This window comes from Python bivittatus, unplaced genomic scaffold (genome assembly GCF_059951505.1).
Source record: "Python bivittatus isolate LINGU-HERP-01145 unplaced genomic scaffold, Pbiv_v1 ctg000700_np1212, whole genome shotgun sequence".
In the NCBI taxonomy this organism is placed as follows: Eukaryota; Metazoa; Chordata; class Lepidosauria; order Squamata; family Pythonidae; genus Python; species Python bivittatus.
This window is the reverse complement of record NW_028277098.1, coordinates 21,637,437-21,661,559: the sequence shown is the minus strand read 5'-3', so window position 1 is coordinate 21,661,559 and position 24,123 is coordinate 21,637,437. Positions and strand designations below refer to the sequence as shown.

The following is a 24,123-nucleotide window of genomic DNA, read 5'->3' as shown; positions in this document are numbered from 1 at the left end:
AGATCTGCGTGAGCTGAGATCCTTGCATGTAGCATGCCTTGCTCACAACTTAGGAAATCTCTCTCCTCCTGCCATTCTCCATTCCTTAAGCAGCTGTGGAATAATCTCAGGTGGTCAAATAGTTACTCTTTCCTTCTCCCAATTATTAGACACGCTGGAAGAACCACCCTGTTTCTCCCAGCATAACACCTACTATTAGAGCTGGAGCAGGTAGGGTTTATGAAAGTTGAAGGGTGTCTATATCAAGAAAATTTATTTATTTCTTTATTTGTTTGTTTTTTTCAACCACCCATCTCCCCCCAATGGATACAGATTGGATATAAGCCATCGATCCTGCTTCTGAGCATTTGAATTTAAGACCATCCTTGTTTCATTCTAATGAAGGCTCCCAACACAGGCTTTCTTGTGCAGGCCACTTGTCCTCATAGGTATTTAAGCTTGTGCACACTTCAAAAATAATTTAGAAGAAACGTTTCAGACAATATGTAAGCACAGTATCCCTTGGTTATTCATTAAAACAGGCCTTTTTTTTCAGGTTTCTATACAGAAAAAAAGATGAGGCTGCATTGAGAGTTTCATTGATTTTAGTGAATTGACTCCTTAAATCAGCCAGACTATTTTTTCAGGCTCATATAAAAACCTTTTAAAAAAAAGGCTATAATGAATAGCAGAGGTGCTGTGCTCATCCAAGGTCTGAAGTGGGGGCATCTACAGGAGAGTTCAAACAGTCAAGATGTTGGATGTGACCATACAGTTAAAGTCCTGCCCATTAAAAAGAGCAGGCCTTTGTACAGTCATGCCCACCACTTTTGACTTTTTTTTTGACTCCCCTCCCTTCACAGATGCCCCTGGGCTGCAGTACTTCTTCCAAATCCCTTTCTGTTCTTTCTTGCTTATGTATACTCCTTGCCAGCTTATCTGATTCCCAGAGGAGGGCGAGGTGGGATAAATCTTACCTGGGAACCCAGGACATAGTGGTTCTTCTCTTGGAGGATGCTTATTCCCAAAGTAATCAATGAGAAAGCATCTTGGGGAAAAATACTTCCTGGCTATGGACAAGGAAAATTACACTCCAGCATATATTGAGGCCATCCTCTGGGAAGACTAAACTATAATAATTCATTTCCAAAATGCTTGCTTTTGAGAGGAACATTTTATATACTGATTCATTTGCGAGTAAAGCTTTTACATGGCTGTGTGTAACCCCACAAGAGGAGGTTCTGGGGTGGTTCTTATAGTTACATATGGCAGTGAAGAGGAAGGGCAATTCACAGAAACATGTCTGCTCTTGGTGAGTATCATTCTAACTGAGAAATCTCTGATGACCTTATGAAGAAGCTCAGGTTTTCTTAGAAGGGAAAAGGTAATCTTTTCCTCTCTTATGTGTTAAATATAAAATATTTAATAGGGAAGGACATGATAGATGTGAATACAATTATGAATGATGCAGAGAAATTATGTTTTCTCCTTTTCTCATAAGAGTTCATCCAATGAAGCCAAATGAGATGAGGTTCACAGCAGGTGCCCCAAAAGTCCTTCACAGGATGTATAATTAAATAGCAGCTGTTTATACCATAAGATGCAGTGATGGTCCCTTGAAGAACATTAAAGAAATTCAGGGGAGGTAATGGCTACCAATAACTGCCAGTCATAGTAGTTCTCCTCTGCCACCAGTAGGTTTGGTTCCTGATGACAATGAGCAAGAAATTGCTATTGTGCTCATGTTCCTCTTGTCAAACAGTATCCTGGGCTAGTTCAGCCTTTGGTCTTCTCCAGTATGGCTCTTCTTAGGTCCCTATTTATTCAAGAAATATATATTCCTGCCCTTTCCCCTCTAAAAAACAAAACTTGTTAAAAGCAGCTTTCAAAACAGTAATTATAATCATAGTCTTACAAAATTGTGCTTAAATCTGTCACACGGGAAACTGTTGGTTTCAGAAGCCATTAGGTATAAAAAGTATTACTGGACAACCTTTCTCACAGTAGAAGCAGTATTTGAGATATAGATACATGTACATGCTCACACGCACATGCACATATAGTCCCCCAGCCTATGACCAAAGAAGTATTTAAAAAATGGTACAAGACAGCCATTAAAACAACTGCATCACATTTAGGGATATAGCTGCTTTTTTAAGATGCTGGGTGGTTTGGTATTTCATCCATTAATGCCCCAGAGTTGGGTAATCAGCCTTGAGAAGATCCATGAGTCCTGGCTGATGCCTTTGATATGCCCCCAGGAATGACATACAGTGGTACCTTGGGTTACGAATTTAATCCGTTCCGTGACTCTGGTCGCAACCCGATTTGTTCGCAACCCGAAGCAAATTTTCCCATAAGGTTCAATGTAATTACCATTAATCCGTTCCGGCGTCCGTGGACCACGCGTCAAGGGCGGAAAAACGGCCGCAGACCACGTGGCACGGGCGTAAAAATGGCCGCAGACCACGTGGCACGGGCGGAAAATGGCCGCAGACCACGTGGCACGGTGGAAAATGGCCGTGGACCACGTGGCACGGTGGAAAATGGCCACGGATCCGGTTCGTACTCCAAGGCGGAGTTCGCAAACCGAGGTAAATTTTTGCGGCCAGAGCTGGTCGTAACCCGAAAAGTTCGTAAGCAAAGGCGTTCATAACCCGAGGTACCACTGTATTTCTAATGGTGTGCCCAACCTCCAGCTTCCACACCCTTTCTCAGGTACAGAATCCCTGCCCTCTTTTATTTGTTGCATTTTTGCAATGAAACAATGTGGAGACAGCAGAGCATGTAGATAAGAAAGAGAGAGAGAGAGAGAGAGAAAGGAGGGCCCCAATATGCTTGCCCTGTGTCATTCCCCTGGAAACTGAGTTGGTATCACCTGAATGATTGCAGCAGAGGATGACAGCTGATGGAGAGATAATAGGTTTTGTGTACAGCAGCCACACACACCCAGCTCTTCTCATTTGGCAGGTCTGGTAAATAAGTCATCTCACCTCTCAGAGATTTCTCCTTGGGAAAAACCCAAGCAACCTGCTTCTCACCAGGGTGGACACCTACGGTACTTAAAGGGTGAGACATACAGTTTCAAAAATGGAAGGTCATTATTGTCAATTAAGGCAATGTCATATGTAGTTCATACTCCTGATTCCCAAATTCCATCCTTTTCTAAAAACATGGAAACGTGAGCTTCTGTTCATTTCAACACAATCAGTTTTTGGGTCAGTTTATTCATGGAGGATTACATACAGCTTTGCCTTTGACCAGCAATTTTAATATTTTAATATTCCCCCCGAATGCAGAAAAGACTCAGAATGTACTAGTTTTATTTTTGTATAAATACATTTCATCTTGCGGCCATGGATGCTTTTCCTTTTCACCAGAGTTGTTAGATGGGAAGCTGGTCAGAAACTTTTCATGGCTGACTTCATCATGGCAGCTATAAGGCAACCAGGCTTTGTCATTTTCCATTTGTAATCTTTCTATATTTGCAATGGCTTCTAGTAATATTTTTCTTATAAAATAAATCCTTCAGGTTGGCAAAGATGGAATGGTTGTGCTATGCCCTTTGACTGGTATAGTACAGAACTAGGAATTCTCCTTCTGGAAGTTCTTAAAGATCTTGTGTGTGTCAGTGTTGACTCCTAGTGACTGCCTGGACAAGTTCCTGCAGTTTTCTTGGCAAGGTTTCCGCAAGTGGCTTGCCCTTGCCTTCTTCATAGGGTTGAGAGAGAGTGACTGGCCCAAAGTCACCCAGCTGATTTGTGCCTAAGGCAGACCTCACCACCTCCCAGTTTTTAGCCTGGTGCCTTAATCAGTATACCAAACTGGCTCTCTTAAAGAACTCTAGCAGACATTTTCCCATCTCTCCATATTTAGTTCTTTTTATGCCAAATATCAGGGATTAAATTCTGTCACTAAAAAATGTTTACTAATCTGTACCATCCAGATGAGTTGGACTTTAAACATTCCCAGCTAGCATAAATACTTACTTTACTGTCACCTTTCCAATCTGGCATCTTCCACACGTGAGTCCTTCAATTCCTAGAATTCTCCGCTATGTCCATGCTGGTAGGGGGATTCTAGAAGGTGAAACCCGTCCATCTGGAGGTCACCAAGCTTAAGGGTGGTTAGTCCTTGAGTTGATTCTTTTAACAACCCAATCTTATACATGCCTACGCAGAAGTTCCATAGAGTTCAGTGATACTTTAAGATAAATAGTTGTACTGTATGTAGGATTGTGACCACAATGTTTAAAGATGTTAGATAATCTACTAAACCAGATAGTATCACAAAATGAGATCTAACAGTCTAAGCAGCAAATATTTCCACACCCCCATCACCATCCATTACAATACAGCTGGTAAGGGATGAAGAAACTGCATTTGAGCGAATGAAAACTAAAACCTTTATTGGCAGTATTCAGCATCTAGAGAGTTTTGAAAAGAAATCTTGACTTTGTTGTCAGTTAGAGAAATGTTTCTTCATTTGAAATTATACTCAAGTTGTAATACTCTGCCTGGAACAGCCACCTTATTTACAACCTGTCACTTTCAGCTGCAGATGGTAGGGGTTGAGCTGTGATCTTCTGCATCCAAAATGGGTATCCTGCCCTAGAAGAATGGGTTTCACATTTTCAGATACTCCAGTCTGTTTCTTTAAATGGTCTTGTTTTGACAGCTTCTTGCTTTCTTCCTGAGATCAACATGCCAGACTTGTAGGAAGAAGTGCATCTCAAGGGAAAAAAGAAATGCAGTTGCAAACTGTTTTCTCAAATGTGTGGCTGGAAGAATGCCTCTCGACAGTTATACAGCTGACTTGGGAATTAGGGGCAGTGGTGGTGAAGGAGAGAAGAGCTAGCTCAGCATAGGCTTTCCATTGCACAAACCAAACACTTTTTGATTGGCAAGTTGTTTTGTTGAGTTCCTAAATTAAGTGTTCACCTTTGGCCCATAGTGGCTATTGTTAACATTCTGCTACTGATTTGTGTTTTGGCATGTTTATCTTTGTGCTATCTTTCTCCATTGCTTTGCTTTGTCCCTCTAGTCTTCTGGAGTTTTTCCATTGGTTTCTGGTTGTCTTCATATGGATATTACTGAGTAACATGTTGATGTAAATTATAAAGTCTTACTCAGGAAGCAATTGCTGGACAGAGGAATCAGCACTTTGCTTGATATCCTCCAAGGTACTAGAAATAGGTGACAAGTCTGCCATTTCAGAGTCACCCAGAAGGACCAGAAGATTAATTTAGTGGAAAGAGCAAATGGATTTGATTGAAGCTCTACTATAAATATATCAGTAAAAGAATATGTAAGTGGGGATAATGCTAAACAGGATGTGGTAAAATAAACAGTCATCCTGCTGAAGCATGACCAACAGACCTGGTGCAGCAGCAATGATAGGGCTCAAAGATATGGCTCCCAAGATACATGTGAGACTGACAAGCAGTTTTTGCAAGTGGCACCTGCAGAGTTTCCAGAATAATATTTACCAGAAAAAATAATATTGCTTGAACCAAATCAGAATTACAGTTTCGAAGACTGAGTATACATTGTGGCCCTTAAGCATGAGGGTGGCTATTAATGGCAAAGACGGACCATGGGTGGATTTGCCATGCTTTTTAGGCCTTGAGTCAAAATGTGTCCATTGGATTACTAAGCTTGTACACACTTTATTTTATCCCCTTGTAAGGGCAGAGCAGAGAAACCAGATATTGCTAAGCAGTCCTTAGCAGCTTCAGGCAGACTTTCAATGGATAAACAAAGAAGTAGTTCAGCAACATCTGGAGGGATACATAATTATTTTATGGTTTCAACCATAGGACAAAAATCAACTTTGGAGGGCGAGTTTGATTAGGGAAATAGAGGGGCATATTTTCTCCCCCCGCCGGCCCCCCCCCGCCTGCCCCCCCCAAATCCTGACCTACCTGCTTGCAGTTTTAACTTTACAGGTAGTTCTTGCTTAATGACTGCCCTGTTTAGCAACCTTTCAAAGTTACAATGGCACTGAAAAAGTAACTTTATGACCAGTCCTCATACGTACAACCATTGCATTGTACCCATGGTAGATGATTGAGATTCGGGTGCTTCACAGCCAGCTTCTGACAAGCAGAATCATTGGAGAAGCTGGTAGTAAAATCACAAGTTGCAGTCATGTGATGTTTTGCTTAACAACTGTGGGTGATTCACTTAACAACTGTGATGGAAATGAGGTTGTAAGCCCATCATGGTCATGTGTATCTTGCTTAACTACCACATTGCTTGCCAATGGAGTTGCAGATCTCAATTGTGCTTGTTAAGCGAGGACTACCTGTAGTGATCTAAGCTGAGCTCCATTTCTTTTTAAATCTCCCACCATCCCATCTGTCCAGAATAATCCAGAGATTCACTTCAGCTTTATATATTTTGGGAGATTCCTGTGGCTATCAGGTGCTATAACGTACAATCACATGGTAGCAACAGTTCACACCTGCATGTGTTAATAAGCTGTCTCTGCTCCTTGATGCAACTTTGGAAGTCATATGAATATTTTGAAGCAGAAATACTGGATTAGTCTTTAGTTGCATCAAGCCGCAACAAATTGAGCTATTACAACTTTTCCTTGAGCAAAGAATCCTGGCACTCCCTAGGTAGAACATATTTATTATTCCATGTCTTATATGTTCTAAAAAGATCCAAATTCACAAAGTAAACCGTGGCTCTAGAAACAAAACCAGGTTAGGTAATGGAGGTAGCAACAACTAACTCTTTAGGAGAAGAGCATGTAGGATTAAAACCACTTTAATGCTGGGCATTAAAAAGAAAGGGCAAAGACAAATCTGAAACAGAGCTGTGTGCCCTTAAATGTTCTCTAGGCTTTTACATTACAGTAACAGTGAACAATCCCCAACAGTCACATATGTTGCACAGGATCTTTTTACTACTCAAATAGTACAGTATATTGGATTGTGCCTTTGAAATTTAGGGCTCTTCCCTACAGTAACCTTAAGCTATTTGTTTCCTCTGCAGAAAGTGGCTGGAAATGAACCTGGTTTAAGATAGCGCTGTCCAGATTTCAATCCATTCTTCAGCTTTGCAAATGATTCTGGCCAAGTGTTCTATCCAGCTTGTGGTTATCATGGCCCCTGATTAGTGAATTCCTTAGCTTCTTTACCCATCTCACCTGTATTGGGGAAACAAGCACCAATTGCTTTCATTTCTATGGGTGGGTCTTTGAAGTTATGTGATTTCCACTGAAATACCTTTTGTATGGACTCCCCTTGGCACTTGACACCTTATTTGTCCAAACAACACCATTTTAGTATTCTTCCTGTCTCTTGGGCTAGAAGGAAAAACTGGTAGAACTCTTACCAATTTCACCTGTTAAAAGACAAGGAAGGAAGGAAGGATCAATCCATCCTTTCACCAGTCCATTGGTGAATATGTAAAAAAAAATCTAGATTTTCATTGGTCCGCCAGTGACATGAAAAAAAAAAACAGAACTTCACCATTTCACTGGCCCACCAATGAAAACAGAAAAAAAAAAAAAGGTGAGGATTCACCAATCCTTCATGAGATAGTTCCTTCAGAAGTAGGCAGGCAATCCAGGATGAAACTGTCATGGAAGGCAGAGTCCAGTGATAGAAAAGGAGGGGACATTCTAGCCACAGTGCACGGTAGCTAACCTGAAAAGCAACAGGTGGACTGTATAGTGCCATTTAAGCTGTCAAAAGTCAGAAAACATTACTTTGGACGCAGAACATGAAAGGATGGGCAGAGGCGGGCTGGTGGCAGGTTGAGTTCAATGCTGTGCATTCCTGTCCTTGAGAAAGAGCTAGTGGGTTGTCCTTGCATTAAGGCAAGCAGAACACGCAGTGGAGCCTATTGTAACAAATTGCAAAAAGCAGCTTCATAATTTTATAGTGTTTTTTTTTTTGGTTTGTTTGTAAAATTGTCAGGCAGAATAGATGCTCTAAAGATCTTATTTTACTTTTTTAAAAAAAGACACTGAATCATATGCACCCATCCCACACATTATACATGTCATATCACCCAGACTATAAAACAAGCAAAGTTGCTTTTTTAAAAAATGACCCAATGCAAAACAAAGGTATGAGACTGCTTGTGTAAAGTTATTCCTAAATACCATTCCCATGAAAAAGTGACCAATGAAGCTGCAAAACAGCATCTCAAGGTGACACCTGATTGGATTAAATCTTAGAAATTCAACAAACACAGTTCGAGCAGATTTCTATCTTAAACTGCGTAAACCACAAGAGGAAGAAAGGTAGCTTAAAGATTGGAAAGAGAATGACTCTAGCCATAGATCATTTTATCTGGCATGTGCTAATTTCTAAGGCGGAGATTCCAGTATCTCTGATTGGTCGCTTTCCATCCAAGCCCATGTGACTGGCTGAGCCTTCCAGTTCCTCATAATTATTTGTTGCATCTCCCTCTGAGTCCTATACAGGCTGCAGAGGTACCACAGCTGGCTAGAATTGGGGATTGCGAAGGTAGGTTGTTGGGATTCTGAAAATAATAATCTAGGAGTTGGAGTTTGGGTTGGATGTAATGGCTTCTGTTTTAACTATAGGTTTTAAAACTTGGCAGGGGGCTGTATGGCTTAAATATTGGATCTTAATATTTAGGGATCCAGACTAGCTTATTAGAGAGGATAGTTTTGAATTCTAAAGCGATAAAACTATTTTGTATTTTAAAGAATGTTTTGTAACCATTAATTTAAGAAATGAGCCAAGATGCTGAGCATCACATTGACTTTTCTATGAGTACTGGACACTAGCAGCTGCAGAAAATTAACCACATCACAAAAATGGTATATTGTGTCATGAAATCAATGAGGGTTGTGAAAAGTTTGCAGTGATCGCATTTTGTCAGCAGGAAACAAGAGCAAGGAAGACAAACATGAATGATTTCTTCAGAATAGTCCTTCAGGTTAAGCAGAATTTCCCTTTAACTGGAAAGGGCAGGTGCTCGGTTGATCTTTCCTAATAATTGCACAAGTTCCTGCTTGGCAAATATTTATATCTGGCTTTAGATTTGGGGTTCCTTACATAATATTGTACAACCTGGTTTGCCCAAATGAAATGAGTGGGTTATTGTGATTAAAATGAGAGTTGGGTCCTAATCCATTTGTCCCTGGATAAGAGGTGATAGTCCCCCAAATACATTTCATTCTAGTCCTGAAATTCCAATTGCTATTCTTCAAAGGCAGTTCAGGGCAAAAAGGCAGATGGGCTACTAGATGACTTGGCTTAGGAAGATTCATGCTGAACATTTTTCCCCACTTGTGCCTAATCGTGGCACAAATATATCCTGGCAACACTTCTGCTGTGTCCCCATGGCACTGCTTTTATCTTTTCCCCAGCCCATGAACCAGACAGACTTAAATCTTCCTTAGCTGTCCCCATGTTAGCAGTTCTCTTAAATCGGCAATATGCAATGACAACTGCAAGGAGTATATGATTGCTTACACTTTGCCACACGTTATGTCAAAAGGGAAGTCAGGTAACTAGTAGTGGTGAATCAGAGAGGTTCTTACTGGCATAGAGGTTCAGAATGATGCAATCATCTCTCCCCTCTGGTTCCTGCTTAACTTTGCTTGCCATCATTCTGTTCTTGTCTTTCTAAAAACTGGACGCTGCAGCATTGTAGTGGTGGTTCTTGAGATTTGTGCAAAAACAGTAGAGCTATATTTTCAGTATAGGGGTTCCCTTTACATTCCATTAACAACCCCAATCTAGTTGCATGCAAATAATTGCCTGCCATAAACCCATGTCTACCATGTGTCCAAATGGCACAGGGATGTCGCCCTATTGTATTCAGTGGGAACAACTGGTGCTGATAAATTTAAGGGTAGCCTGTCAGAACTGTGCAATACCATTAAGCTGCTCACTTGGAAGTACTGCAAGTGATGAACTCTGTGGTCCTAACTGGATTTGTATGAGGCTGAAGTAGTTTAATAGTAGAAGGATGGGACCAACTCTTCCTATTACCTTCTGAACAGAACATGAAGGAGTCTCAAAGATAGCAGTTATAATCTATATAAGGAAAGAAAGTGGAGGGAAATCCTAAATAAATAAAAGTGCTACTTGTGATGCCACCCTGTTGGTGACTCTTCTTTATTTATTTATTTATTATCCAACTTGAGTTGCAACAAAGTGGAGCATAGGAGGAAGGGCTCGTGAAGGAGCTCAGAGCTGTCAGAAAGAGTCCTGCAGTCTGTGATAGAGTTAATAAGGATAATTGTGTAATAGTGAGCATATGCTTTGCCTGCAGAAGAACCTTGCTTCAAATAATGGCATTTCACCAATGACTGGCCAAAACTCCTACTGATACCCTGAAGGGCTACTGACTCTCAATGATGACATGCTGAGCTAGACAAACCAGTGGTCTGACTTGGTATAAAGCAGATGTCTTGAGTATAGTAGAGATTCATGAAGCTGTTACTCATAGTCTGAAGTGCTGTTGATTTTTGATTTATCTTCTCATATAGGATGGCATAAAATACCTTTGATATATATATGACTTGCAATATAACAAAAGTATTTGCAAGGTCCTTCCAGTTTAGCACAACTTAACCTCCATTTCCATGCAGTCAAAAATAATTTATGTGCATCTTAGCCAGTCCTCTGCTATTAGTGTTTAATGTCACCCAACCTCAAATCTTTGAAAGATCAAGATTTTTGCTTTTTGTTTGGTTTTTCCTTCAGAGAGAAAAAGGGGAAACAATTGTGTATCTTTTTTGGCTGCCAAGTTGCAACATATTTATCTACTAAATTTTATAGCATGGATTAAAAAAAAAAACTGAGCATGTCTAGTGCATTCTAGATGTATATTTGAGTAATGAAATGCTCTAACAAAACATTCCTCATGTTCATGACCAACCATTTTCTGTCCAAAATTAAATTCATTCCAAACCAGTCCTGCTAGTTTGTGTATGATATGTTCTTTCAACAGTTGCAGGCTCAAAATCCACTGTCCATAGCAAGGATGGAAAGGACAAAGCATCATAAAAGCTTGAGACATTGACCCCCGTGAGAGTGGAAGCTGGAGTTGCAAATAGAATTTACAGGCTCTAAATATTTATATAACTAAATGTCTAGTTCACAAACAAAAATGTACACCAGAGGATTGATACATATATACATACATTCATAGGGTATAGTCAAAAAAGTAAAAATGGGTATTATATTACAAGTTATATTTAAACTAGATTGGAAGTGGCTAAATATAAGAGTATACGGAACGGGTTTTTGGAACTGCCATTCCCTCAAGAGATATATTTATCTCTTCCTATATTCAGATTAATTACTCGAGTTAACTCTTTTGGTTAGAATTTTCAGGAAAAGGCAACACATTCTCTTGTTGTAGAAACCAGCCAAGGTACCACTCCTTGTTACTTTATCCCACTTCTGGAACAATTGTTCCTTTAAGGTTGTTCTCTACCTATTTATTTATTTATTAAATTTGTACGACCACCCATCTCAAATGCATGACTCTGGGTGGCTAACAATTCAAAACATAATGAAAAGAGTAAGCAAAAACCACTAAATAACATAGGATAGCGGCCAGGCAACAACATACAGTGAACAACAAGAAATGGGCAGTAATTGGTAGTTACTCATCTCCTTCCCTACCAACTAGCAGTTTTCCAACTCAGCAATCTGCCTTGACTTTTGTTTTCACTTCAGAACATTTGCACTGTATCTGCCATGGATGAAGCCAGATGTCTCTCTGTGAGCTGTGTAGAATCACCATATCTGAGTTGGAAAAATCCAGAAGATTATTAGATGGCACTAAATAACTCTTTGCTGACATTTACTAGTTGTCCACATTTTTAGAGTCCAGATACAGCGGCCCTATTCTTGTGGGTCCACAGACCTTCTTCCCCGATCAAGTGTAACAATCTCAAAAATAAAAAATTGAGGGAGGGGGAAAGGCTGAACATTTTATCACAACCTCCACGGATATCATATTTCCACTTTATCTCTTTGGAGGTTGAACAATTGAATAAAGAAAATTGCAGGACTCCCTCAGATTTAACAGTGTCTCCTACCTCTTCCATAAACCATAGTTTACAATGGCTAGATTCACATTTTATGAAAAATCAATATCAAGCCAGATTATATTTTAGTGTGTGAGCTTAGCTGCTGACTTGCACTTCTGTTCCTGCTTCTTTTCTTCCAAATGCTGTGACCTTCTTCCCACAATAAATTGGCAAACAAGATATACTTTAAAAATATATTGTAAGTGATCATCCTCATGAAAAGTTATGTATTTTTAGTAATAATTATTTTCTTACCCGTGGCAAAACAAATTGGCCATTTTTCTATAAATACTCCCCACTCACCCAAACCACCTTTTTTCCTCTCTCTTTCTTCAGATGGAGACATATTCCTTCTGTGGGATCTTTTTTTGTGCTGTCTTCGTGGCCCAGATCTTTGGATATCCATACAATGATATTTCGATAGATTGTGACTCCATGTTACCAGATCATGGACATGCCCCACAGACCTCAAGCCCACCTTATGTCATCTCCGTCTCCTTTGATAGATATGATCCTGGAAATGAAATACAAGGTAACAAAAGGGGGCAAGGGTAAAATCTAGCTCAGAAATTGACAGTTAATTGGTAAGTTATGATCAAATCCATCTGACTCTGAACAAGTTTATCTGTCAATAGCTTTTTCAATGGCAGTTAAAATTTGCCATATAATTTGTTCCTTAAAAAAATTAAAATATTAATGTTTTGAAGCTGTAAGAAATTAGGATATTTAGCAGGATTTAGCTGGATGTATGGTACAATTTTTATGAGAGCCAGTCCTGTCAGGCTAGTTACTGGCTCCTGCATCACAATTTGCTGGAATTTGCATAAAAGCATGAAATACAAAGTATAACACTGTACCTTAGGAGTGTGCAAGCTCTCCGTTAAAACAAATGTATTGCTCTTATTACCAAATAAATAAATAAAATGAAACGATGTGAGCAATGCATGCTGATATATCTCATTGCTCACCATGCATTCAGGGATGTGTTTTCAGACTGCTGTGGCTGTCTCAGAAACCAGCATAGAGTGTTTTGGATTGCATGTCTTCTTATTTGTTCTCAGAATTAGCAAATGCAAAATATCAATTAAATGCAATTTAGGAGAGGTTATTAAAAGGTGCTTTATTTGTATAATGGTGGAAGTTGCAAGTTACACAATTAGTTTTCTTGATTATTTTTTTAAAATATATACCATGCTGTCTTAGAACTAGATAACTTGATGCTGAGGAAAATTAGATGACACTAAATAGGTGAGCAGAAGTGGTAGCAGCTTTTCTCATCCTAGCAATACTTGACCTGAAAATCTTCAGCCAGCTTTTACATTCTTTTATATCTGAATACACGCGTTTAAAACCAGTCTTGATGCACTGCCCTATGGATTATTTATTCCAGCAAAGAGTACACTGTGTGACTACCACTTAACCTTCAGGAAATAAAATCCCTCACTGAGTGTCCCAGATTTTACTTCCATTTTTAAAATGGAAGTAAAAAGTAATTAAAATATGCATCAGGGGTTTTCTTTCTAAGTCTAACGAACCAAAAAAAACCTAATGCTATGAGTTATTTATCTATTGGTTTTCCCTAGTGGTACTAGATGCAACGACACCATCTGGATTTAAAGCATTTATGGTGCAGGCCCGAGAACTTGATGGAAATGTTCCTGTTGGTACATTTCGTATTGTGGATCCAAACACACAAGGTCTTCCATGTGCCGATATGACGGTATGTGTTCTTTTGTTCAGGGAATGTATTTATACTATGCTGTCCTTTGGTTATTTGTTCAGCCAAGTCCCTCCATGGGATGGAATGTAGACATAGCCCTGGGAGTGGGGAAGAAATGAACAAAATGTTAAAAGAAAAGTTTCAAGAAATATTGCTCCGTCCTGAGAAAGAAGAAAGCATGAGAAAGAAACTCAGAAGAATCCCGCTTTGATTTTGTTTGGTCTACAATGTAGTAGAGAAAATCTCTGACAGATTTTCCAGATTCTGTTATAATACCCTACAACAAAGAGCATTCCTGAAATTCCTACTCCTCCTATTGCTTGACTTTGCCTCTCTCAAAGGGCTGACACTCCATTTATTTCTGGTTTGTAACACTTAAGTTATACCTTTTTTAAGATGGGCATGTAACACTGCGTGCAGCATCTGACACCAGAATACATCCATGCATCTTTCACTGTTGTTCTCTGCAGTGTGCTAGATAATTCTCCACCTGTATATCAGCCTGTCATTACAAGCTCTTGTTTAACGCAATAGAAAATATTGCATTTACCTTGGAAAGGAATCCAAAATCATGGACATTGAAAAAAAATAAACGAAACTCACCCCTCAAATGTTCTTATGTGAATTTTGTTACCAAATATTCTTTGAATATGTAGATATTCAGGAAATGATATTCAGTGTTGGCATTTGATATCTATTAATGTGACAATATACAAGACTGAAATGTGACTGCAGTCAATAGTTGCATCTTGCACATTATAATTAGTACTCTACAAATTTGGAAATTTATTTAAGTTGTAAGATTTAGAGAAGTCAGCAAAAACAAAACCCAGTCAAAGCTGGATAAAACATTGCATTTCAGGCCTGAAATCTAAATGTCAAACCTTACAACCAGATGTAAAAATTAAAAGTAGATTAGCAAAATTTTTAAATTAAGTGCATCTTCCTAGCCGCCCAAACCTAACTCTTCTATAATAGTTTTCCAGAAATATAAGGATGGGTGTGAGAGCTAATCCATATATGCTGATAAACCAATATTGCTCTGAATTTAAGCTGATTAATGATGGAATCAGGGAAGAAATAGTTTTCAAAGTGCCTTGTCAGCATTTTATTTTGATTCCCTTATCTGAAAAATTGAGAACTGAAAGTTTTTCAGAGCTACCATATCTGGACTGCAAAAATCCAGACAACCACTCTGCAGTCCCTCAGTGGTGATTTGGATTTCTGCAGTTCAGATATGATAGCCCTAAATAGTTCAAAGAATACTGAATTAATTGGTTTTATATATGGTGACTGCAACAAGGCTACTATATGCACAAAGATGGAAAAATGCGGAAATACTCACAATGGAGGAGTGGACTGTGAAGATGGTAGAACTTGCTGAAATGGCTAAATTGACTTGACTGATTAGGGAAGAAACAATAACTACTTTTATAAAAGACTGGAAACCTTTTATGGATTTTTTGCTGAAAATGGACACAAATAAATAGGTGATCTTGGGATTTACTGATTAAAAAGGGTTGTTTATGGGAAGAAGGGAACCATGATATATAATTTGGTAGGGCAGAAACAGCAACAACCATGTTTGTAACTGCTGCAAAGAAGACTGGAAGTCACTACTTTAAATATTTTTCTTTTTCTTTCTCTTTTTTCCTCTCTTTGACTACTACTGTTTTTCACTTTGCCTTTTATCTTTCCATATCTTTTTCTTTCTTCTAATTTTCTCTTTATATTTTTGTAGTTTTTAATATTGTATAAAATTTTATATGTATGTAAACAAAAAATACTGAGTTAGATGGGGTAATGGTTCTCCATGATCCTAATTTCAGTTATGATACTGTATTTGTTTCAAATAATATTGTTGACTTTTGATCAAATGCATGTATTTTAAAATGCTTATACAACCATAAACAATTTAGACAGGATTGACATTTTAGCAAGCTGTCAATTAGATAGAAAAACTAATGTTCAAAAGCTCTTCTTAGTATTATTATCTGAATAAAGATACCTAAGGATAGCAGGGAGAGGGGAGGTTTTTGTTTTTTTCAGTGTGTTCAAGGCATTGTTGACTCCTGGTGGCTGCCTGGACTAGTCCCTGCAGTTTTCATGGCAAGATTTCGGAAGTGGTTTGCCATTGCCTGCTTCCTAGGGCTGAGAGGGTGTGACTGGCCCAAGGACACCCAGCTGTCTTCATGCCTAAGGCAGGATTAGAACTCACAGTCTCCCAGTTTCTAGCCCAGGCCTTAACCGCTCCACCATAACTAGCTCTCTAAGGATGGGGTTAGACATCACAAAGACCCTTTGAAAGTAGAAAGAGTTTGAGTCCTTGAGTAAAGTCTACGCACCCAAACACATTGGGCAGTCTCAATAAAACGTAGCTAAGACAGTTGGAAGATAATTTCTTCCCCTTTGCTGAAGAAGAACCAGTCCCAACTTCATTCCTAATCAATAATGATCAGCATGTGAGTACTTGCTACCTAGCTGCACCCAATTGCTTCTGCTAGCAGAAGTGACTTAACAAATCAGGCCTGGTTTGTTCCGTGTGGTAACTAAACTAGGTTCCCTAACTTGTCACTTTGTTAACAAGCATAATCTGAACCCAGAATTTCTTACCTTTTGATTCCTGGCGTCTTTGGAAGTAACAAGCTGGGAAACCTGGTTTGAACATATGATTATATATTTCTTGATTATTTAGCTGCTCCCCTTAGTTGAAGAAGCTAAGGAAAAGGGATTAGACAGCATATATCACCACATTACTTGTTCTCAATCATACAGCATTTGGCTTTTATCTATACAGTGTTCCTTTTTGTTAATGAGCAAAGCATGTATATATTTTTTCCAACAATTCTTAACTGCATCTCTTTTCTATTTTCAGAATTCAGCAGTAATTCACATCAACCCTATTATAAAGCATAGGATTACAACTACTTGGATTGCTCCTCAGGGCACTAGAAAAATAAGGCTTGTGTAAGTGGTGACTTTTCTGCTTATTAAGAGACTTCTTTTAAAAAAATCAAATGAATTAAAGTTGGTGCTTTTGGTCAGTAGATCTGTGAGAAATATTTTTCACCTGCTGGGGAATTTTGGCAGGGAGGGGAATCAGTAAATGGGGTAAATACATTCAGGTGAATAAGATCAAAAAGCTGGGATAATTCCATGCTTCTACATATGCCTAAAAGAGAATTATGGTTTGAGTGTAACAGTTGCCTCCCAGCTAAAAATAACTAGTCTGTTTAACCTGCTCTTGGTTTTTCCTTGTTAAAGATCAAGTTAATCCAGACTATGAGCCAAAACTGTAATGCAAATGATCCTGTGTTTAAGATATGACATACCTTGTTAGAGAAAAACCGTCCTGTCATGAATAATATCTCTATTTTCCTCTTTCCCAGGGCAACCTTTGTTCAAGATTACAATAACTACTGGGTCGGTGTTCATAGTAAAACTCTTTCACCCAGATATGTAGAAACTAATGAGTTTATGGTAACGAATAGCTCAGTACTAGCCAACGATTCCATAACATCTGTGGTTTCTGAGATCACAGCTGATTCTGACACATTCAGTGAAAGTGACGAAGATATTGATCTCAGTGCCCTTATTGCTGACTCTGAAGGAGAATATGAATCCAATACACCTGTTGGTTCCCAAGATCCTGAAAAAAGAAATACAACAGGAAAAAGTAGGAGAAAGGTATCTATTAAACATTGATGACTCTTTACCTTAATATAATTTAATAGAGGGAGATTAATTGAATAGCAGAAATACATTTAAAAAAATAATGAAGAATATTCTTTCTCATGTGCATATTAAGTAACTATAGCAGCTTGCTCTTCTGCATGATTACTTCCAGCCTCAGGAAGGATAGTCTCAGCATAGGAAGACTTATGGAACAGTATCCTACAATAGACTAAGACAAAACCAAACAATCTCCACAGTGGCGTAACACAAAGTCATTGTGGTTTTTAAATCATTGTATATGGCTTACACAATCTGAATCCAGCTGGTGGTAGCTTAATTGACAAACTACAGTTAAATCATAACTTAATGTGATGAATGGATCCAATCTTGATGTGACCACTTTGGAATATGAAGCCAGTACTAAGTTTTCCCTTAATGTTGTCATAGTGGAACAGTAATCAGGTCACATAGCCATGCCACTTGTTTTCTTCAGTTCATATCAAAGGTGGGAATCTAAGCTGATGCTGACAACAATAGAAATATTATTATGATTTTTTAAAAAGCCTTCAGAATTCTAGATACAAGCAATTAGAATGTAGAACTTTCATTGGTGGTGAATTCGAATGTTCCACTTAAGAAGTATCTGAAGTTATGTAATAGCTATTTAAGTCGTCATAGAGATGCCTAAAAACAGCATAGTATCTATACATATGTCTATATTAACTTGTAAAGGACAGCCAACAAATCATTGCGCTGTGTATGTCTGGGCTCCATGTGATAAGAACTGCAAAAAGTAACAGCAACATATGCATCTGAACTTGGGTTAAAAAATGGGATAAAAATAAATAAATGCATTATAAATAATATAGAAGTAAATAGAAGTAAACCACACACATACGTATATGGATTTGCCTTGATAGGCTATCTATACTATTCATGTCTTAGACACCTCCGAGCTGGACTATTATTATGCACTCTACATGGGCCTTCCATTGAAGACCATCCAGATCTGCAATCGGTCTGGAATGTAGGGGTGTGAATAGTTACAGGCACACAACAGTACAGCCATGTAGCACCACTACTTTGAGAGCTGCACTGGCTTCCAGTAGGTTTCAAGATGCAACTCAAGATGTTGGTTATCGCCTACAAAGCACTACATGGCACAGGACCACCTGTCTCAGGTTATTTCTGCCTCTCTCACATGCCTTCAAAGGATGGGCACGTTCCAATTCCCTTCCTTGAGGCAATGTCATCTGAGGGGACCTAGGAAGAGCGCCTTTTCTGTTGCAGAACCTGCCATTTGGAACTATTTCCTCCCTACCCCAAGATTTGGATTGCCCTGACCTTGTTAGGTTTCAGGATAGCTTTAAAAACTTGGCTTTTCCAATGGACATTGGGCCAGGCCAATAGATGTTGGTATCTTCTGGGAGGCAGAGCATACAATTAAAGAGTTCCAGCTATACATTGTTGGTTGTGTAAGTTTATGGATTTCATCTTTTGTTGATATGGGCTTTTTTTATTTGTAATAAGGTTGGGGTGTGTGTGTCTTTTATTTGATGTACGCTGCCCAGCATCACAATTATGCAAGTTAGGCAGCTTTATAAAACATAGATAAATCAGCAAGCAGTTTTGAGGGATTGTAAAAGGTACTAGTTCTCTCATAATAGACAATTAAGTAATTATTGCGGTTTTAGCTACTGGCTTTGATTGTATTGGGTCTAAATGTATAAACAAATGCCCAAGGATTCTTTAGTTGTTGCCAGCAGTATAAAATGCTTCAGGTATAAAAGAAGAAAACAGGATCATAAGGAAAGTATAGGATACAGAACCCCATCCTTACAGAATTGGGCATCCTTTCCTAGCTTGATAATAGCTTGCACTACAATAATTTGTAATATGATTCCTATTATGTAAAGTAATAACCCTTTTTGCTCTTCATTTCAGTCAGTTCTGACTCTGAATATAAACTGTGGTGAGGTATGAAACTTTTTTTCTAAAAAAAATTCTGATAGAACACTATCAATTAACTCTTGTTTTTAGTTGTACCAAGAAATACTGTATAGCCAACATCATGTTCAGGTGTTGTATGGTGTTCTCCAAATATTTTGGGCTTCCACATTCTTGACTACATTGTCTGGGCTTGATGGGAGTAGTAGTCAAAACATCTTCTCAAAGTTGTGGGACTTTAAAAAAAAAACAGAACAGCAGACATCTGCCTTGTTCTTTTAAAATAGAGATACAAAACTTTTATCAAGGTCTGTATTATATGACCAGGGAAATGGCACTTTGTGAGTCTGCATTCCAGCTGCAGGCAAGCCAGAGGCAAAGTGAATGACATTATAGATGTGGCTCTTTTTTGCAATACTTAATTTTCACCAGGTATTCTTCCCAACTCATGCAAGGCTCTTGCTATCAGCTTTATAAATGAGAAAGTGCCAAGATGAAGTCAAAAATATAAATAAAGACAGTACAGAATACATAGGTCTAGAATGAAAGACCTGGAAATTGGCTTAGCAAAAGGACTTTATTGTAGATCAGTGTTTCTCAACCTGAACATCTTTAAGATGCGTGGACTTCAACTCCCAGAATTCTCCAGCCAGCAGGCTGGAGAATTCTGGGAGTTGAAGTCCACGCATCTTAAAGATGTTCAGATTGAGAAACACCGTTGTAGATGATTGGAATAAATGTAGTAATGAGAGGAGTGAGGAGAACAGAACTGATCTGACCAATTCAATACTAAAAATATCTGAAGAAAAGGCAAAGTCTTACTGATATTGGGAAACCTGTGGCTCTGTAGGATGCTGGGAATTATAGTTCAGAAACACTGAAAGTCTCCAGATGTTCCCCACCCCCAAGTAGAAGAGCTAAACCGGGAGTGCAAACAATGTAGCCCACAGGCACATGTCATCTACCCCAGCACCACTTTTGTAGCCCCCCAAACCTGGGCCAAAAATGTTGGCATTTGGGGTGTATAGAAACAAAATAGATGTCTTCAGTCATGTGGATGCTATCTCTTGTAGCATTCCACTATTACTTATTACACTAGACTAGACAAACTGTGTGATGAAGGGTAGCATGCTAAGGGGTACATTTCAATTAGATTAGGATGATAAAATTAATATAAATACTAGCTATCTTTTCCAAACAAAAACCTTCAGATTATTTTCTTCAGTTGGGATATTTACAGAAATATTATTTTTAATAACCTTTTTTTTTCCTTTTTGGAATCAGGGAACAGTATCCCAATCAAGTACTGGAGCATGTATCAAAGTAAGTATTTTTTCCTGAAATGTTTCTGTTCTCCATAAAGTCAGTATGAGTTTTGAAATTACTTAGCATGATGAAATGCTGTCAAGTCAGGTAGTACCAATTTGATTCAGTATTTTTTTATCTGCAAGGATTATTGCTTTGAATAAAAATTTCCAGCCTTATTTACAACCCAGTTGCTTTTTCTGTCATTTTCCTACACTAATGCCATAGAAAAACATTTCTAGTGTTTCACATATTTTCATTTTCTGTTTCTGCTGACTCCTTTAACGGTATAGCTAATAAATCACTTGCCAGAGGTTCTAAAACTCTTAGACCACAATCAATCATACTTAAATTTCTCACTGTAATCTCTCTCTCTCTCTTGCTCTCATTTTCACTCTCTCTTTCTATTTCAGAGTCCACAAGGATCATCTCAAAGCAGTGACAGCCAATCAAAGGTAAATGTGGTTTTAATTTTTGTTGTGGTATTTAATTTCTTCTCCTTCTTAAGGTTTGCTCACACATTATATTTTAATCACAACAGCTATTACATTTCCAGGAACCTTTGGAAAGGACCATTTTGCAATGGAGAATCAGCTAATGTTTTGTCCCTGGGACTTTGTGCTTTCCAGAAGTGTTTACTCTTCCTGGAATTCCAGGTTCTGCATCAGAAAAATGGGAAAACTTTAGGGAAGGGAGAGATGAAAATATTAAACATAAGTTTCTCTTTCCCTCCATTGCAAGTCACACCCTTTCAGAATTATCTGTTCATATAAGAAGCACTTGCTGCAATGTGATTGCTTGGTTTTTCATGTAATACTGTATAATGGAAAGTCTCGAGTCCTCAGAATTTCACTAGAAATCCCTATAATGCCTGGGCTCTCAAGAGAGACAGAATCATTGCTAAATTGCTTTACATAATCAAATGCAAGCCAGAAGCAAGATGGAATCTGAGAGTGATGTCACACCCTGTATCCCCACAACACCATGGAGTTGTACTGATCTTTATAAGCTAAGCCCATTTTCTGTTCCATAGAAAATGCTGCAAAGATAGTTATGCGTCTGTTTTTCTAGAACTGTAGGGCAGGTATTTTCCTACTGGAACTCCATCTCATCCTACCTCCCTGCTCCTCATGGTTATAGTCAATCCAGAGTTCAGTAATAGTTTCAAACTATGATTGACTCATAATGTGGGGGAAATATGACACTAATCAGTGGGATACCTCAGGGTTCTGCCCTGGGCCCAGGACATTTTCATAAATGATTTACATGAGGGAATAGAAGGCATGTTCATAAAATTTGCAGATTGTAGTTGGGGGGACTGTTAATACCTCTGAAGACAAGCTCCAGATTCCAAAGAATCTTGATAAACTTGAACATTCAGCCCTATCCAGAAAAATGTTGTTGAGTGTTGAGAAATGTAAGGTTCTTCACTTCGGCAAGAAAAACCAGATGCATAGATACAAGTTAGGTGGTACCTGGCTTAGTAATAGTACTTGGGAGAAAGATTTGGGAGTCTTTACCTCTATTGTCCAAAATGGTATGAAGGATTCCTGCACTGGTCAGGGAATTGGACTAAAAGACCTGTAAGTTCCTTCCAAACCTATGATTCTAATCCTGAAAAGTGAAAGGGATGGGGAAAATTCAAGCAGAAAAGAGGATACCAAGCAGAGCTATCCTTGCCATGAAGCAATTGCATAAAATGGCAGATGATCCCCTGAAGTTCCTTTCAAGCTCTATGGCATTTCCCCTCTTAGAGTAGAGAACAGTGTATGCTACACAGACTATCCTAAAGGGCCCTAGTACAATGCCAGAGGTGAAATAATATTCAGCTGTCCATTTGGGGAACACCATTTTGTTCTTTGCCTCAGACCACAGGATTTCTTGGGCTTCCCAGAACAGAAGAGTGTGAGCCAGAAGGCCCCTCATGCCCCAGAATGATTCACATTTCTCTTGAGGAGTGGGCTAAAGTCCTTTCCTGACCATAACTTTATTTTTAAAAAAATGATAAAATGACTGATATAAGTGGCAGCCGTAGCCAGGAGGGCCTTTGCACGTTTGCGTCTTGTGCGCCAGTTGCACCTGTTCCTGGATCAGGAGGCCTTGTTCATTGTCACTTCTCCTAGCTGGGCCACCGCAACATACTCTAGATGGGGCGGCCCTTGAAGACCATTTGGAAGCTACAATTAGTCCAGAATGTAGCTAATGTTATGGAACACCACTATTTTGCAAGATGCATTGGCTTTCTGTAGCCTCTAGGTACAATTTAAGATGCTGGTGATCACCAACAAAGCCCTACATGACACAAGACCAGGTTATCTGCAGGACCTCCTCTCCCTAATGATATCTGCCTGTCCCACACACTCCAAGATGGTAGGTCCATTTTGGGTCCCTTTCAGGAAACAGTGCCATGAATGGAATTCAGGAAGCATCCTTTTTCCATTGTAGCACTTGCCCTCTGAAATGGTCTCCCCACCCCCACCCCCAAGATATGGCTGGTCCCATCAGAAAGGCAGTAAAAACATGGCTTTTTCCTCTGATTTTGGGAGTTTCCCCTCTGGAGAGGGATATGAATATGATAGCCTGGTTGCGTATTATAGTGTTGGATTTTAGCTGAAATTGTTTATTTTGTTTTGTTTTGTGACAAAATAACAGAGTTGTAATGTTTGGGTAACCATGTACCTTCTTTAAATAAATAAAATAAAAATACAGGTGTTTTTTTTTCCTTCCAGGTTGTAGTAGTTAAACAAGGAAGCAGCAAAGGCAGTGGCTGTGTTGGGGTATGTCCATTCTGTGGTCTTTATTTAGAACTTTATTTGAGAGTAAATATAGAATTTATTAACAACTTGGATTGTTTCTCTATTAATGCAAAATAATATAAATTAATGCAAAATTACATAAAGAGATCTTATCAATTTAATCCCAAGATGATTTATTCCCATCCCCCATTAGAGATGACTTTTCAAAATCAACACATGATAGGAATTTTGCAACAGTGAAGAGGAATTTCTATCACACAGGGTCCCTGCTTTGAGATTTTTTAATGGAAAGTGATATACAATTTTTTTAAGTGAATAAAGATGAACATTTTCAGCAATCTGAATCAGTGCACTGCAATCCAAGCAGTAAGGCTGGTGGGGGGGTGGGCAAATGATGTTGGAGTATCTTCAATGGACTACAAAAAAATCAAGATGGAGGTAGCAACCATGAAACTGAACCATCATCTTGATTTTTTTCACACACACACCTCTACATATTTCCCTGAATGGTGCGATGTGTTGAGTTCTACACATTAATGGAAACCTCCAGTCAGGACTGTTGCGCCCATTGAAAGATGAGACCCTGGGTAGTTCCATATTTTTTTGTGTTTTTTTTTTTTGCAAGACTCTAGCTTGGAAACCTATTTTTATCATGCAGTACAATGTACATTGGGCCTTTCAAAGGACGTGGTTTCAAGA

At 38.8% G+C, this 24,123-nt stretch overlaps 1 protein-coding gene across 1 annotated transcript in view; it reads left to right on the top strand.

The window, feature by feature from the left end:
- The window catches only part of LOC103054457 (uncharacterized), a 57,206-nt gene that overhangs the window by 12,043 nt on the left and 21,040 nt on the right, over positions 1-24,123 (top strand). The window contains exons 2-9 of the mRNA XM_025164269.2: positions 12,358-12,553; positions 13,605-13,741; positions 16,617-16,708; positions 17,131-17,428; positions 19,361-19,393; positions 20,648-20,686; positions 21,082-21,123; positions 23,398-23,445. Of these exons, the coding sequence (XP_025020037.1) occupies positions 12,358-12,553; positions 13,605-13,741; positions 16,617-16,708; positions 17,131-17,428; positions 19,361-19,393; positions 20,648-20,686; positions 21,082-21,123; positions 23,398-23,445 (885 nt within the window). The remainder of the gene's footprint in view (positions 1-12,357; positions 12,554-13,604; positions 13,742-16,616; positions 16,709-17,130; positions 17,429-19,360; positions 19,394-20,647; positions 20,687-21,081; positions 21,124-23,397; positions 23,446-24,123) is intronic.